The sequence below is a fragment of the Mustela lutreola genome, chromosome 8, assembly GCF_030435805.1.
Source record: "Mustela lutreola isolate mMusLut2 chromosome 8, mMusLut2.pri, whole genome shotgun sequence".
NCBI classification, from domain to species: Eukaryota; Metazoa; Chordata; class Mammalia; order Carnivora; family Mustelidae; genus Mustela; species Mustela lutreola.
In genome coordinates this window covers 5,400,660-5,417,356 of record NC_081297.1, presented here as the reverse complement: position 1 = coordinate 5,417,356, position 16,697 = coordinate 5,400,660, and the positions used below count along the sequence as shown (strand labels likewise).

Genomic DNA, 16,697 nt, shown 5'->3' with positions numbered 1-16,697 from the left:
TTCACTTATTTGTGGAGCATAACAAATAGCATGGAGGACATGGGAAGTTAGAGAGGAGAAGGGAGTTGAGGGAAATTGGAAGGGGAGGAGAATCATGAGAGACTATGGACTCTGAAAAACAATCTGAGGGGTTTGTAGTGGCCGGGGTGGGGTGGGAGGTTGGGGTACCAGGTGGTGGGTATTATAGAGGGCACGGATTGCATGGAGCACTGGGTGTGGTGAAAAAATAATGAATACTGTTATGCTGGAAAAAAAAAAACCCTCAGGTTATTTTTCAGAGTCCATAGTCTTTCATGGTTCACCTCCCTTACATTTCCCCCAACTCCCTTCTCCTCTCTAACTCCCCATGTCCTCCATGCTATTTGTTATGCTCCACAAATAAGTGAAACCATATGATAATTGGCTCTCTCTGCTTGACTTATTTCACTCAGCGTAATCTCTTCCAGTCCCGTCCATGTTGCTACAAAAGTTGGGTATTCGTCCTTTCTGATGGAGGCATCATACTCCATAGTGTATATGGACCACATCTTCCTTATCCATTCGTCCGTTGAAGGGCATCTTGGTTCTTTCCACAGTTTGGCGACCGTGGCCATTGCTGCTATAAACATTGGGGTACAGATGGCCCGTTTCACTACATCTGTATCATTGGGGTAAATACCCAGTAGTGCAATTGCAAGGTCATAGGAAAGCTCTATTTTTAATTTCTTGAGGAATCTCCACACATATGTTCCCTCTCCTTTTGGAATCTTTCCTACCCACAGTCAAAAGAATTTGGGTGAGGCTCTAGCCACAGGCCCTGCTACCAGTGCTTGAGTAATCCCAAGAACAGTCCCGTCAGAGCACAACCCGGAGGAAGTGGAATTAAAAACAAGTGATTTGGCCCAGCCAGTGAACCCAGAGGCTTGATACACACCCCCTTCTCTGACCTTGAATGATGGGGATTTCAAGCAAGTTCTAGGACTTGGCATTGCTAGTTACCAAGTGGTGGGATAATTCAGAATTTGGGGTGAGGAGTTCGAAGTCCAAATGAACCCCAGGGGAAGAACAATCCTTTCTGGAAATTGTTAAATTCAAATTTTAGCCGCCCCCCCATTCAAATGATTAACCATAAATAATTTTCTTTAGCAACACCCCCTCTCCAACTTGAGAATGGGGGTGGGGGGCCTCTTTTTTCCTAACCTTTGATATCTAAAGGCTCAATTGCTATCAATTCATAGACACATTTTAAGGACTTTGAAATATAATCCCAACTTACCACCAGGAGATCTTTATAAATTTAGAGTTCTTGTAGAAGTTACTGAACGTGTAATTTTTCAAAAAGCTTCACATATATCAGAGAGTCCAAATTTCAAAAATGGTATAATTGTCAAAAGGGATTGAGAAATGAGTGCCATGATTTATTAAGAGGTTCCAAAGATGTGCCTTCTCCGTTTGCATCAATGCCTTGTGAGGAACTCCCAGCCCCAGCTGCTTGCCATAAAGACCATGTTTCAAATGAAACTTAGTTTAGAATCAGAATTTCAAATTTCTATACCACAAAGTATTGAATCAAGATCGAATATATATATATATATATATATATATATATATATATATATATATATATATATATATATAACATAGACCAATTGTTGCTTTGAAAAGAATTTGTTAGTAATGACAATAAATTCGTGAGAATAGGGTTTGGACCATGATTAAAGTACTTATTTTTCCATTTTTTATTCATCTCTGGCTCAGTTTAAATTATTTTTTCTATTTTGAGGTGTATTTTAGAATGTACACAACGGATTAGTAAAGAGTGCATTTATGTAATACATAAAAAATATATATGTATTGGGGCTCAAGTTCAAACACTGTTGGTAATCATAGAAGTTCCCTCAAAAAAGACGGACCCCGCTGTTCAGAGACCCCAAGCTGCCCTTGTGTGCACGAGGTGGGGAAGCAATGGTGGCCTTTTTCACGAGCGCTGTCCCCCGCACGGAGACAGAGGCCCCGGCCGCCGTCCGAGCCGGCGTCCATCTCCTGTGGTCCAGGCGGGACGGGGCCACTCCAGACCGGAGCAGGCGTCACCCCCGCGGGCGCCGCGCGTCCGGACCAGGTCGGGGGCGGGCCCCCGGGGAGAGGTCAGATCTCGGGAGCGGGGAAAGCAAACAGCGCCCGGCTGCTTGGCCCCTCGGGGGGCCTTCCGGGCCCGTGGCCCCCGATGTCGGTCCAGGCTCGGGAACGAAGCCCAGCCGCCTCCCCGGGGCGGGCCCCTGCGCTCCCGCTGGTCCACCGAGAGGAGGCCGCCCGGGCGCCAGTGTCCCCAGCCCAGGCGCTCCGTTCCCGGCCTGCAGCCCGGCTCCCCCGTCCCCAACCCCCGGACGACCCCGGGTACAGCCCCCAGTCCACAGGCGGAGCAGCGGCGCCCTTTGCCGGCAGAGCCGCGAATGCGCCGGCGCCCTGCGCGGACCCGCTTCGCAGCGCTCCCACGGCCCGGGTCCCAGCTGCGGTCTCTGCGGCGGTGTGGCCTATCGCGCACAGGCCGCGCCCTCGTGCTGTGCGCAGGGCGACAGAGCCCGGGGCCGCCCGCGCAGGCCCAAGCAGGCGCAGTGCCCATCGCGTGCAGCTGTCCCCGACCCCAGCTCTGCAGGGCCAAGCGTTTCTTACCCTCACGGTACCTGCCGTGGTGTTGCTAGTCCAGGTGGTCCTAGTAAGAAACCACTCACAAATGTGTAATCCTTTTTTTTTTTTTTTTTTTTTTTTCCCTGCGGAACACAGTGATGGAACTTACAGTACCGTGCGGTCCCTCAAGGCTTACCTGTGAACTGACATTTGCCAGCACGCAAGTTTAGCATGTAGGGGTGAGAACACCGCCCCCACCCACCCCAGCAAGCAGTGCCTTAGTAAGGCTGGACTTACGGCGAGAAGGATTCATTGTAAGATGTGGAATTCATTTACACTAGGCAGGAAGCTCGGATGATCTGTTAAAACTGTTTGTCAAAATACTAAGTGGACAGTTGCATGACCTGTACATCTAGTGTATACATGCACACCTTCTTAAAAAGTTACAAATACAGTTTTGTGAAGTTTATGTCCACTTATTAGATGTGTATTACAAGTATTACAGATATTTTTTTAAGCTTTGGTGGGGAGTGCCTTCGCAGTGGGGGAGGGGCAGAGGGAACAGGAGAAGCGACTCCTTGCTGAGCCCGCAGCCCCATTGGGGCTCAATCTCCCCATCCTGAGATCATCACCTGGGCTGAGACCAGGAGTCCCATGCTCCGCGGACGGAACCACCTAGGCGCCCCTGGTACATATTCTGTGTAATTTATCTACGTATGTCGTGGGCATGGGCAGAGCTGAAGGGCCCACCAGAAAGATGATTCTTCTCAGATGTTGTTATTGCTGCTCTCTGTAACTGAGCTCTTTCTTCTCCATTTTCTTTGCAGTCTGAATCTGGTAGAATTGCTTCGTTAAATAGAAAAATTCTGTAAATACTAATAAAAAGCCCTATTAGCCTTACACTTAATGGAAAGAGGGAAAACATCTGGGAATTCATGCAAGAAAATGATCCTTTTTAATCTGACATCATTTACAGCAGCTCAAAATACAAAATGGCCCCAAGCTTGGTGCCCAAGTGCCACCCAGTGAGACAAGTCAAAGTCACACATTGCCCTGAATGAGCCTGTGTAGACATGAGCCCTCATGCCCTTTTTTTTTTTTTTTTTAAAGATTTTATTTATTTGACAGACAGAGATCACAATTAGGCAGAGAGAGGGGGGGAAGCAGGCTCCCCCAAGAGCAGAGAGCCTGATGCGGGGCTCGATCCCAGGACCCTAAGATCATGACCTGAGCCGAAGGCAGAGGCTTAACCCACTGAGCCACCCAGGCGCGCCCCCCCCCCCCATGCCTTTCTTGACGGAGCCCCGGGACCGGGTGGACCCTGCCTGCCTGACGGGAATGGCCCACATGTCCTCTCTAAGCTGGGGTTTCCACGGGTTTACCTGAAGAAGAAAAAAAGCCTCTCTGTTGAACTGAGGCATCTCCCACTTTCAGCCAGGTGTTCCCTGGTTGTGTGAAGGTGAATTCTGGGGGACTGGCAAGGACAGAGGTGCACAGGCGACGCGGGGCCGGCCCAGGGTTGGTGAGGGGGCTCACCACGCAATGATCTCAACTTTTGTATTTGAGTATTTCCACCACACAATCTTTTGTTCGAGAGTACAGGCCACTTGGCTTGTCTCGTAAAAACCCCATCACACTGTGCTCAAAGGATTCTGAGGACGGAGGTTCTAGAGAGTAATCATCGCCCCCGTGGTGTTTGTCTCTGTCACGGAGACCAGCTGAACCGTGTGAATTTCTCAGGGAGCTCAGCTTCTGTTCCAGGCGGGGATCCACCGAATCAAACCCCGTCCCTCCCCTCCCTGGCCGCCCAGTGCCGAGGCGGGCCGGGTGGGAGCTGGGGGCGTCCGTCCAGGCAGAGGAGGAGGAAGGGGGAAGCCAGGCTCAGTAGTCTATGTTGAAAGGATAGTCCTTGTGGTTCACAGCTCTGAGAAACAGGAAACAAATAAAAAATAGAGATGTATACTCTTTTCTAAGAGAAACATTCTAAAAGCTACATTCGTGTACTTTCAAGCTCCCCGATGTGTTAAATCAGTCTTTGGATTCACTCGGTGGCCTAGCCTCAAACAGGAGAGACTTGTGAGAAGGCTTCGCTAACCTCACATGTATACAATCAACACCTCCTCAGGGACCAAGCCCTCCGTCTGCCTATGAGAGCCTCTGTCACGAGAGCCAGTAAAGTTGCCGCACTTACATGGGTAGCCGGCACATTCGGAAGTTCCTGTCCAGGCCGAAGATGTCGTTCATATCCTGTTCTGATAGTTCAAAGTCAAACACCTGCAGCCCAAACAGACGTTCACAGCAAATTCAGTTTGGTGAACATTTCGCTGTGCACGCGTTACCTGCAAGGCGCTGGGCCAGGCCAGCGGCCTGGGGCTGCATGGGAGCCCCTGGGACGACCAGCCGGGAGCTGTGTCCACCCAGTGGGGGTCAGGGACACCCGGGATCGTTAAGAGGCACAGCAAAGCATCTTTCCCTCACTGCTCAAAAAAACTAAAAAACGAAAAACCCAAACCCAAATCCATTGTGCCGCACACCCTACCACCTGGGAGAGCGCTGGGGCCCCGGGACCATTAAGTCTAACAGTAGCCGTAATGCAGCGTGATTTTTGTGCCCGTTCCTTCTCAAGCAGAATTCTAAGCTGCCCCCCGGCACCTTGCCTGCCCTTTTGCTCTTAACACACTTGAGGACTATGATCCACTCCTAAAATGGGAGCTTTTCTCCCGGGAGAGCCAACCCTGGTCGCTGCTGAGGAGCTGGGAGAGAAGGTACAGTGCCCAAGGCCCCCCACCCTCTTGGATTCCGTGTCCCGGCTGCAGCTTCATCTGGTCTTCTGTTGTGTCAAGGCCACAGGGCACCTGTTTGTTGCGGGGGTCAGACTCCCAGCTAACTAAGCGATGATCCCCAACCCTCCGAGTAAAAGAAGAAATGGACTTTCCTGGATATTCTCAAGAATCCGCTTTGGGTTGACTGATTTGGGGATCACGATCACATTCCTCTGGATCTGAAATCGGAGCAAAATCTACGGGAAAAAGGTCCAACATCAGCCAAAGGGCAATCCCCCGGCAGTCAGCCATTTCCCGCACAGTTTATATCATATGGTACTATGACGTCCCAAAGTCAGGGGCAGCTGGAGCTTTTATTACAAGGTCGTCTTCTCCAGAGTCCTCCAGGAACCAAACCGGTGTTTTCTGGACGGTTCCTCCAATGTGTGTGTAATGAGCGCCCATGGAGAATTCGTGAATGAAAGAGAATTCACTGAGGCGCCCAACCCTTAGACGTGCAACATGAGAGCACGGAACACGGAGGCAAAGCCCCTCCCCAAGGAACCGAGGGAGCTCGGGCAGCGGGGCCAGCGTGAGTGAGCCCTTCCTCCACCCAGAGCCTGGCTCCCCGAGGAAGCGGGAGCAGCACCCCCAGCCCCGGCAGCCCCCTCCTACCTGGGCCGGAGACTTGTTGTACTTCTGGGCCACCCTCTGAATCACGGGGTCATTCATCAGGTCCATCCCCTCACTAGAGAGAGCAGGACCGGGAAGGGGGTTAGGGGGTAAAACGTGTGTGCTTCTTGCTTCAAAACACACACCGCTTCCTCCAGGATTTGCTTTCGTCTCGTCACGATTCCTGATCACTGCGGGGACGAGCTCATCCCGCAAACCCCGCCGTCTAGCCACAGCCACGGCTAACGCTCCCGTGGAGACAGCTGGATGCGCTGCTTTGATGTACATTTGGTGTTTTCTTGAGAACAAGGTGACAACGTCTACCCACACTCTGGTGTGTGTCCCTCTGACACTGCCAGGCCTGACCTAGCGCCCGCAGCTCTGTTCCTAAGTCATTGGTGTTGGTGATGGTAATTTCAGAAAAGTCCAGCTCAAATACCAGAACAAGCCTGAGACTGGGAACGGGTGCAAGCCCCAATGCCAAGAAAGGCGCCAGGCCTCCGCGTGGTCCTGCAGGCACAGGCCCTCCCCACTCTGGAGACGTCTCTGCAAGACCACTCTTTACGCAGCTCCTAGATTCCGAGCACTGCTCTAGAAACAGCGCTCAGAGTCTCCTGAAGGAACTAAACGGCTGGTTACATCTGCGGCAGGCCCAGCACTCGGCTGGTTCCCCTTCCTGGGCGGCTCCCAGCACCCACTGTGCCCACCCCCCCAACCCTGCGCTCAGCTGCACAACCGGACCAGCAACTCCCTTGCTGCTACCAAGTTCCAACACCTGTGCCTGCTTCCCCTGTGATTACACAGGTAATCACAAATACCTCCAGCCTTCCCAGGGCACCTGCTCTGTCCCAGGCACTAAGCCAGGGGCTGGCAGGAAGTCACAAATCACACACTGTCCCTGCACTGAAGCAGCTCTGACAAGTGGGAAAAGGAATTGATGTTAGGACAGTATGATGAGGGCGATGGACAAAACCTGACTACCAGGAGTCTGGAGAGCTTCCTGGAGGAGGCGACGCTGTCAAACCATATATTAGAAATCAGAGTTAGCCAAATTGAAAAAAAAGAGAAAAAAAAGGATAAAAGCAAGATCTGTAGGTAAAGAGAACAGTGCGTTCAGAGGCACAGAGACTGGAAAGAACGCGCTCCATTCCGGGAGACCCGCGTAGTTTCCAGGGGTCGGTGCGCACACTGCCTGCAGGAAGAAATGAGGCCAGAAATGGGCAGCAGCCAGACCAGCTGGGACTCGTAGGCCATCGCAAGAACTGAAGAGTTTTTAAGCAAGAAAGTGGCCTGATCATTTTGAGACTCCCTTTGGCTACATGTGTGGTGTAGACAATGAACCGGAACCGGTCAAACATGGCCGGAGTGAAAAGGCTACAGAATTTCAGGGACTCCCCCTTAGCCAAGGCAGCGATGGCGAGAACAAGAGACCAAGAGACAGAGCCTGGGATCGCCGGCAGAATGACCCGAGGACGTTGCTGAGACTGGGAAGGCCGGATTTTCAGGTGTCTGGTCCGAGGGCTGCCGGAGTCGGGGCTCGTCTGGGGCGGGATGGGAGGAGTCTCTGTTCTGCGGAGACGGGGATGTCTGTGAACCAGCCCGACGAAGAGGCTGAGCTAGGCGGGCTCTGAAGAGGCTGCCCCAGCCGCTTCTGTCCCCCAAAGGGACTCTTCTCTGGCTCCTGGCACCAGCAACCTCCCTGGCACCACCCCCGCAGGTCTGTGTGCACCCTGCCCACACCCCGCTTCCCAAGACCCTCCGCTAACCACCCACGTTCGGTCAGATGGTGCATCTCCTGCAGCTCCTGCTAGAGCCTAGACTCACTGCCAGCGACGCAGTCCTACCTGGAACCGCCGAGGGGCCGGTACGCAGTCACGGACACGTCTCTGGACTGGCAGAAACGGATCAGGTCCTTCTGGGTCAGATACGGGTGGCACTCAATCTACGAAGAGAGTCGCAGCTTACCAAGAAAATTCAGAGCAACAGCACGTCAGGAACCAGGCCACGCATGCCTGTCTTGGCTGTCACCGAGGAGCTGCGTGACCCATCCTGAGGCTCAAGCATCTACCACTGTGAAGTGACAAGCCCTTGCGAACAGGCAGAAGGGACACCTGCATTCCCTGGACGCTCAGATGGCCCCTGCTCGGTGAGGCCCGCTCTGTCTTCTACTGTCCACTCCAGCCCGCATCGTGGACATCTTTGATGATCTTTGATGTTGTCCTCATTCGCCACGTGATGCAGGCTCCAGACGGCGCGGGTTTGGTCAGACTGTGCTGTGTGTGCGGACATCTGCCAACACCCAGCATGAGCTAGCGGAGTGCGCTCGTCAACACTTGTGAGGACAGCGAGCGGGGCTGGAGAGTCACGGGGCAAACACAGGCTCCTGGGGATGCCAGCGGGCCCTGGAAGAACCTGGAGGGCAGGATTCCCGTCTCCACATCCTCTGAATTCTCACGTACGATCCCAGGTCCTCAGTGGGCTGGCAACAGATGCTTGTTTAGGGAGAATGAAGAGCTACCACAGTGCCTTGTGGGCTCTCTGAAAACCCTTCTGAACCCACGTTCCTGGGGGGCTCAGAACCCTAATTAGGGGACATACTCTCCAGCCCCTCTGCACCCCACAGATGAGGCACCAGCCCTTCCCGGGATTTAAAGTGCCACTGCGAACCCTCCTGGGACAGGGGCTATGACGCACTTGGACAGATCTAGTCTTGTGAGGTTGTAAAGTAGCAACACTGAGTGGTCCTTGCAAGGGGGCAGTGGCTAGAAGAGCTTCCAGAAGGCAGCGGCTGTTCTGTTCCCTGCCCTAGGTGCGACCACCTGAGCTCGCTCATCTGGGGAGACTCACGGAGCATCGCCCTTTCCAGTCTCCCTGTAATGCTTTAGCTAGGAAGGGTTTTTTTTTTAAAAATAAAAAATGGAATGTGATGCTCTATTTTCATGTCCCCAAACCAGAAACTACCCAAGGGGTCCTCAGTGCTAGAATGAGTGAGCACCCATTACTGACAGAACGGACCAGCACGCAGAGAGCAGAACGAGGGACAGTCACACTGGGCATGGAGGCATCCAACAGACACGGGGCTGAAGGAAGCTGGACACAAACAAGCACATAACGCGTCACGTTATCTGCACGTTGAAAGCTGCCCTCTGCTTTAGTAATCGCACGGCGGCCGCCCTCTGCGGGGGCTGGTCCACACAGAAGAGCTTTCCGAGGAGGCCCACATGGCTGTGAGCGGGACCCCTCAGCGCCTCTGCGCAGGGAAAACCCAGCCCAGCCCTCACCCTGCCGTCCGAGGGCACCGCCGTCCGCACAAGCCTCTGGGGCAGCTCTCCTGCCTTGGCCCCAGCTGCTTGCCTGCCTGCTCCCCGAGTCGCCCGTCTGCAGCCACCAGAGACAAATGCCCACGGTGTGCCCCCCCATTCCGTCTCCAGTCCAGCCACATGAAGTGACCTGAAAAGCCAGCTCCGCCTGTGAAAGCCTCACCTGGTTAGTCACTGGCCTGAATCTCAAGCTGGGTTTGTTCAAAAGTCTCTCCAGCTGCTCATGGTTGAAGTTGGACACCCCGATGGCTTTCACCAGCCCCATGACCACCAGGTCCTCCATGGCCTAAGAGAACAGAGAGTCGTTCTGCGCCCGAGAACCCACGGCCTCACTCCTCTGCAGGCCGCGTGAGCCCGGCTGATGCCCCACAGGCCTTCTGCGTGCAGGGCCCGTGCTGCTTCCATGCCCCCGGCTGGGGGAGCTTGGGCACGTTTATAGGGCCGCACTAAACTCAATGTTGTCACTGCAAAGTGGGGACAAGCCTGTCCGTGCCACAGGATTATTTTAAAGATTCCACCAAACAACACATGCAAGCATTTAGCTCGGGGCTGGAAAGCGGTAAGCCGTGCCATGTGGCAGCTGTTACGGCTCCTCTCACTCTCCCTACCTGTGGGTAAGGTCTGGGGCAGGGACGTCTGTTGCTGTCCACTCACCCCTTCGACTCCGATTAGATGCTTCCTGAGCACAGGAAGGGGCCGGCAGCTCCAGGAGGAGCGTGGCCCGGGGCAGCCACACCATCAGCAGGAGTACGATGCGGCCACGGGCAAGCACAACAGCTATGGCCCCTGCGGCACCATCCAGAACCCGCTGGTGCTGCCCGGACAGCCCAGAGTTTAACCCACGCTTTCTGGAGAAGCAGTGCCGCGGGGCAGAAAGGGCTGGGGCCCCCGGACCCTGGCTCTCCCAGGCCGCGGCCCTGGGCTAATCTGCTAAGCCAGCCCCCATTTAAGAGGAAGGGGGAGGGCGTGGCCTGGCTGGTGTGCGTCCCCCTCGTTCTGCCTGGTATTTGTAGGCTCCCATGCCTGTCCCTGAGCTCAGTGTGACCTCACCTGCTTCCCATGCCTCACCCCTGCCCTCCTCTGCCCACATGGGTGTGCACAGCGGGGGGCAGCGGGAACCCTGCCTCCCTTCCACACGGGCACCCCTCCCCTCGACTCCCGTGCTCGGGGCTTTGCTCAAGGCCTCTTCCTTCCTTCCTGTCCGGACTCCAGCCGCGGGCTGAGCTCGTGGCCCACCCTCCAGCTCCTCCCAGCGCCCCAAACCTCGCCGTGCTGCCAGACATCGCTCCGACGAAGCTCACGGACAAGCCCTTGGCAGCTACTGGACACGAGTGGTGGTCACCACTGCAGGAGGGAGACACAGATTCTACCTTTTCTTTTTATTCTCTTCTGAATTTCTGTGATGACCACCTGCTGTTTCTAATAAGCAACCAAGCAGACACTGAGACTCACAGGGAGGTCTGCCCTGGTTATCCCCATGTGTGTTCCTGGTGAACACAGCCAGCTCGCAAGGGCCCAGCACCCTGCCCAGAGGCCCACCAGCCTGTGGCTCACCTCCCACGTGTCCAGGAAGTCGGTGTCACTGGGTATCACCATGCCGCTGGGGTCCAAAGGCATGTCTTCCACCCCGGGCTGTGAGGCAGAGGAGGGAGCTGATGATGGCCCGCAGGGGCCTCGAGCCCAGGCCTCTGCTGAGCTGGGACCCTCACTCCCCGCTTTCCCCCGGCGGGCATGAGCAGGAAGGAAGGTGCTGCTAGTGTCTTTCGTACCTTGAAACCCATGGGCCAGTGTATGAGGTAGAGGTCCAGGTAATCCAGCTTCAAGGCCCTCAGACTCTTGGTGCATGCTGCTTTCACCAGGGACTTCTCATGGCTGGTGCACCAGAGCTGCCGAGGGGAGGAGGGAAGCCAGGGTTAACACAACGTCTGCCCCTTGTCCCACAATCCAGTCTCAGGGAGACAGATGACATCCAAGCCCTATGGCTATAAATGCAACATGGCTGTGACATTAGCCTCCGATGGTTCCGGGGCTCCCTCGGGGAGGGATCCCCAAAACTGGGCTCTGCAGCCTGAGCCCTACTAAAGGGACATCGGCAGCCCCATGAACTATATGGTGGGGGGCTGCCAGTTATCCGGACCCACCGGGATAAAGCCAACCAAACTCAATGCGTGTGGACAGAAAGGAGAGGAGGAAAACTCAGAAGAAAGTCTACATTGCATTTCCCACTTCAGTCTGTGCCATGCTGAAGGTCCCCGGGGACGAAGGCGTCATACTCCTGCAGTAAAGCTGGTGGGTGAGTGAACGCCACCGACCTGTGGGGACCTGGACACGCCCCTCCCCCCGCCCCCACCCGTAAGCACGAAATCCGTGACTGGTGCTTCCTCTTGAGATTCCTGTCTTGCTGTTTAGTATTAACTGTGACGGGAGCCACTCGAAGGCTCCGACGCAGCAAGAGAAAACACAAGAAGTATTACAAGAGTAAGAACAGAAACACAGAAAAACATACCGTCAACACAGCGTACTGACAGAAAAGAAGAAAAACAAAAAACCCTAAAAATAGGTTGTCAGCAACAGGACTCTCTAGATGGTGAGTATACAGTGATCTTTTAACATATCTATATCTATTTCTGTGACTTTCCCAAACGTCAGGAGTAACGAGCACACCTGCCCTGCGGCTGTGATGCACTCAGGCGCGAATGTCCCCTGACTTTGGGGCTGGCCTGGGCAGACCAGGCACCCCTCCCTTCCTGGAGTGGCAGGGGAGACTCTGCCCCTCTGCCAGGTGCAGGCCTGGCCCATCCCTCCCCTCCCTTTGCTCCAGCTTTAGAAGCACCGATGAATTACAGAAACCATCGGAGAGTGAAACCGAAGAGCAAATCTGCCACAGAAACAGAGGTGACTTGTGCAATTATGGACATCGGACCTGGAAACTACTCCGGCGATGATCAAATCTGAGTCCTGCTTTACACACAACGACGCTGTGACCCTGTGCCATCGGGTGACTGACCCAGTCTCTTGGTGCTCGTGAGAGACCGCTGGAATGAGGGCCTGTGGCTACTGACCTCCCGGTCTTAAGGTTCTGCCTCAAAGTCAAGAGCAAAGGGGTTCTTGAACTCTGCTGAGTGGGTCCTCCCTTCACCAGGCCCGCGCGCCTCTTTCCCGCCTCCACCGTCTCTCCCTGTCCAAGTCTGGCCCGCCCTCCGCTCCCACCCACCCTGCCCTCCAGGTTCCCCTGTCTTCTGCCTTCTGCTCAAACACACACTCCTTTCAGTAGCTGCAACTGCCTGGGTAGGACACGAGTCTCTCCGCTGCGGAAGATAAGCTCCCTACTTAAAATCCTTCAGCGGCGCTCCTTGTGCACGGGAAAAAGAATAAGGCCCTTAAAAGGCAGCCAGGCCTCTGTGGTCTGGCCTGTCCCCTGCTCCAGCCTTGTTTCTCAGCACTCCTCTGCCTACCATTCTCCGATCCAGGAACTCCAAGCTTCTTCTAGGTCCGTGTACCCAAGGCGCTGTCCCACGCCTGTGCCTCTGCGCAAGCTGTCCCCTCCGCTTGTCACCCTGCCCCAGACATCTTCACCTGCACCACCAGCATGTGTATGAAGCTGAGGAAGTCTAGGCAGGTCTGGTTCCAGGACGAACTGAGCTGCCAGCTGCTAGGAGACCAAGAACCCTCCCCACACGGGGTCAGCTGTCTTGCTAAGGGAGCCCCCGGGGGTCGCCCTGCTGGCGCTGCGTGTGAAGTCCTACCTTACTGACGATGAACAGGTCCTCCCGCTTCACCACACCCTCCTTGATCTTGCACTGGATCCCGGCTCCAATCTCACTCTCGTTATGGTATAAGTAGGCGCAGTCGAAGTGCCGATATCCGGCGTCGATGGCCAATTTCACTGCCTCTGTCACTTCCCCTGGAGCCGCCTGCAGAGTGAACACGACAGAAGCAATCCACCCGCGCTCAGGACATCCCAGCGTTTCACTCTAAAATGAAGACTCACACAGCGCATAAGTGAGGAAGGAGGTCATGGTGTCAGTGAGCACCAAAATGAGGGACGCTGTCAGAGTCAGAAAGGACTTACACACAATTTGAGTTGCCATTCCTTGACTTATCTGGGGAAAAGTCTATGGGTACTTTTAGTGCCTGCAAATAACGGGGCCGGACGCTGAGCCTCCTGAACGAACAGAGTAATAAAGAAATGGAGGAGGAATCCTAGTAGCAACTGAGAGAGAAGCAGGTTAGACTCAACCTCTACCCGACAAGACCAGAAGTCCAAGGGCAAAAGTGAACAGGAGCGAACTCACACGGAGAGACTCCACCACCGGTGAACCATCTCCCCAAACCCACAGGAACGGTGCGGATTCCATCAAGAATGTGGAAGCTCAGAAAATGCTCACTGTGAACGGGGCTGCTCAAGCAAGCGAAGGGGCAGGAACAGGATGAAGTCCGGGAGGGCTCACAACACAGCGCACTGAGCCTTCCCAAAGGGCTTCGTGGCTCACAAAGCACCTGCTCAAAGCACCCTGTGCTTTGTTGTGACGGTCCTTGCTTGACGAGCAGCACACTTGGAGGGGCCAAAAGCCAATGAAGAATCCATCTCAAGTCAGGAAACAAACCGCCAAGAAATTAGAAGGGAAGAGAAAATGTGAAAACAAGAGCAAACATCCAATAAAGACAGGACAGAGATCAACAAAGCCAGAGGCTAGTTCTTCGAAAGACCTTAATAAGGTGGAAAAGCTTCTGATGAGACTGATGGGACCAAGGTTTTTTTTTTTTTTTTTTTTTTACATGATCTGAATGAAAAACAGTCCTACGGATTAAACACAGACCCCAAATCTCAGAAAATATTATCAATAACCATAAGCTGACAATTTGGAAAGATGAAAAGAATGGGAAAAATCCTTGGAAAAACTTACTTGAGAAGAAGTAAAAGCTGACTTGTCCTATAACTATTTTTTAAATGAAGCAATTAGTTAAACAGACACAAAACAGTTCTACAAAAGTTTCAAGGACAAAATCGTCCCAATATAACACAGAATCTTACACAGAAGGGAAAAATAAGGAATACTCTCAATTCATCCTACTAAACCAGCATATCCCTGGAATCAAAATCAGACAAAAATATTAAAAAACAGTTACACACTCGTCTCGTTCATGAATAACCGTTGCAGAAATCCTAAGTAAAATAACAGCAAATCGGACGCAACAATATATTCTGGAGAAAGAACGTCCCACATGCAACTGAGTCTATGTGAGAAAGCAAGGACGGCTCGGTGTTGGGAAATCCATGATAATTCACATCAACTGATTAGAAAAATAAATCCTGTCAATCAATGTTCTTTAAGCTTGAACACCCAGCTCTGATTTAAAGGCTCAGTAAACCAGGGGAAAAGGAAACTCTATAACTTGGTAAAGAATACCCACATTTAAAACAACAACAGTAATACAAAAATCAAGAATAAAGCCACCCCCAAAATGTAGAGGCAAACATCATCCTCCAACGTGTCCGTATCCGAGACACAACCTTCAAGATCAGGAACAAAACGGAAAAAGGAATTTGAGACTTAAAGCATCAGAACGGAGGAGGCGAAAGAAGCACTACGCGCAGGCGGTCTGGTCACGTATGGAGAGAACCCAAAGGGATCTACAGGCCCATGGCGAGAACAAGAGGGCGACTTGGCGACGTGCCAGGACAGGTGTTGAATGTGATTTTTTTCTTCCTTTTAACTAGGCTCCGCGCCCACCGCGGGGCTCCAAGCTCCGACCCGAGGTCAAGAGTCCGCCCCCACCCTCTCCCTCCCCGCCGGCTCCGCCACCCGCGCACGCAAACCCGCGGGAAGGCGGTCCGAGGCCGCGCGCCGAGCCCCGGCGACCCGGAGAGGCGCGCTCCGGCCCGGAAGCACCTGCCGCAGGTTCTCCCGCGCCGTGGCGCAGGGCTGGACCCCTGGGCCGTCAGGGGTCAGGGTACAGCCGGGCCCCGGCAGGGCCGGAAAGGACGTGCGGGAAAGCGCCTCAGCGGCCCTCGGACGCGCGGGGTCGCCGGGCTCGCCCCGGTCCGCCCCCCCGCTCCCCTGCGGCTCCCGCGTCCCGGCCCGCGCACAGGGCGGCCCACGGGGCCTCGCCGCGGCGCTGTCCCCGACCGCACTAGCCTTCGGGACGCGGGTCACCTGCCCCCACGGCGCCCGCGGGCCGGTGGCCGCCGTCCCCCCGCCGCGACCCCGGCCTGCCCACCGCCCGGGCCGCCCTTCGCCGACCTCTGCGGGCGAGAGCTCGGGACGGGGTGGGCGGGCGGCAGGTGGCCCCGCGAGGCCCCTCCGCGGCTGGGGCGAGGCCCCGCCCGCCCCGGGGCACAGGCCCCCTCACCTGCCAGGTGCCCAGGCCGAGCGCCGGGATCCGCTCCATGCCCCGCACCGGACCGCGGCCGCGGGAACACGACCGGCGCGCGCCGCCGCGCTCGCACCTCCGAGGGGCCCCGGCGCGCGCGGTGGGCGGGGCCGGCGGGAGGCCGCTCTGATTGGCTGGCGGCGCCCCTCGGGCCAGGGGACACGCCCACCTCCCCGGGCTCCCGTGAGTCCGGCGTCAGGGAGAGGGTGTGCGCAAGCGCACGACTCCGCGATCTCACGGCCGAGGGTCCCGGCCGCGCCACGTCGGGAGGGGCAAGGAGCCCTGCTGGCGGGCCAGTGTTCCGAGGTTCGCGGGGCCCGCAGGGCTGGGCTGTCCCGGGGTCGGGCGGGAGAGGACGGGTCTGGGGCTCTGTGTCCGCGCTCTGGGCGCCTGGAGCCGGGGTACGCCCCTAGCACCCACCCCCATGGCGAGGGGGCTTCGTAATAGGGAGGGAAGGTCTTCCCCCTCAGCAACTTGATGTGCTTGGAGCAGGGGCCCGGGGGTCCCGCAGGCTCCTAGAAGACTGTCGGCCTCGGTTCCCCATGGATGACGCCCCTGGCTAAGTCCAGTAAATGCTTTCTACTGGCCGGGGTCCCTGGGAGCGGACAGCGACCTGGGAACGGAGGGTCTGGGCAGTGCAGAATGTGGCAGAGCGCTGGACTGCTTGCTCCTCCGGGGTCCAAGGACCGACCCTCCTTGCTGGAGCCTCAGGGGCAAGTGGGCGGAATCATTGCCGGGGCTGGGGTGAGGAGACTCCGTGAGTGAACTAGAAACGCCAGGACACTGGTCGGAAACTGGGGACATGGAGGATCCGAGGTCCTTCTCATCCCCCTTTAGAGCCCCCACGTCCTGGTCCTTTGTCCCCTGGGGCCTGGGCACCCCCTGCCTTCATGGCCCCCAAAGGCCTGTTTTAATTTCTGGTTTCCTGCGTGGGGCTGCAGGGCTGGCCCCGACCAGCTCACTG

The 16,697-nt window shown here is 55.4% G+C and overlaps 1 protein-coding gene across 3 annotated transcripts; it reads right to left on the bottom strand.

Annotated features, from left to right (window-relative positions):
- Window positions 1-3,964: 3,964 nt before the first annotated feature.
- Window positions 3,965-15,835, bottom strand: AKR1E2 (aldo-keto reductase family 1 member E2). 3 transcript variants are annotated; one of them, XM_059183700.1, is made up of 10 exons: window positions 15,713-15,835; window positions 13,105-13,272; window positions 11,128-11,244; window positions 10,913-10,990; window positions 9,522-9,644; window positions 7,883-7,980; window positions 6,042-6,114; window positions 5,543-5,623; window positions 4,796-4,881; window positions 3,965-4,528 (listed from the first exon to the last, which is right to left on the bottom strand). In XM_059183700.1, the coding sequence occupies exons 1-10, from the start codon at window positions 15,749-15,751 to the stop codon at window positions 4,486-4,488; spliced, it is 906 nt and encodes a 301-aa protein (XP_059039683.1). In that variant the 5' UTR covers window positions 15,752-15,835; the 3' UTR covers window positions 3,965-4,485. The 3 variants fall into 3 exon arrangements, with proteins under 3 accessions (XP_059039683.1, XP_059039681.1, XP_059039680.1); XM_059183697.1 differs by lacking the exons at window positions 3,965-4,528; window positions 4,796-4,881; window positions 5,543-5,623; window positions 6,042-6,114 and adding an exon at window positions 6,813-7,625; XM_059183698.1 differs by lacking the exons at window positions 3,965-4,528; window positions 4,796-4,881; window positions 5,543-5,623; window positions 6,042-6,114; window positions 10,913-10,990 and adding an exon at window positions 6,803-7,625.
- Window positions 15,836-16,697: the final 862 nt, after the last annotated feature.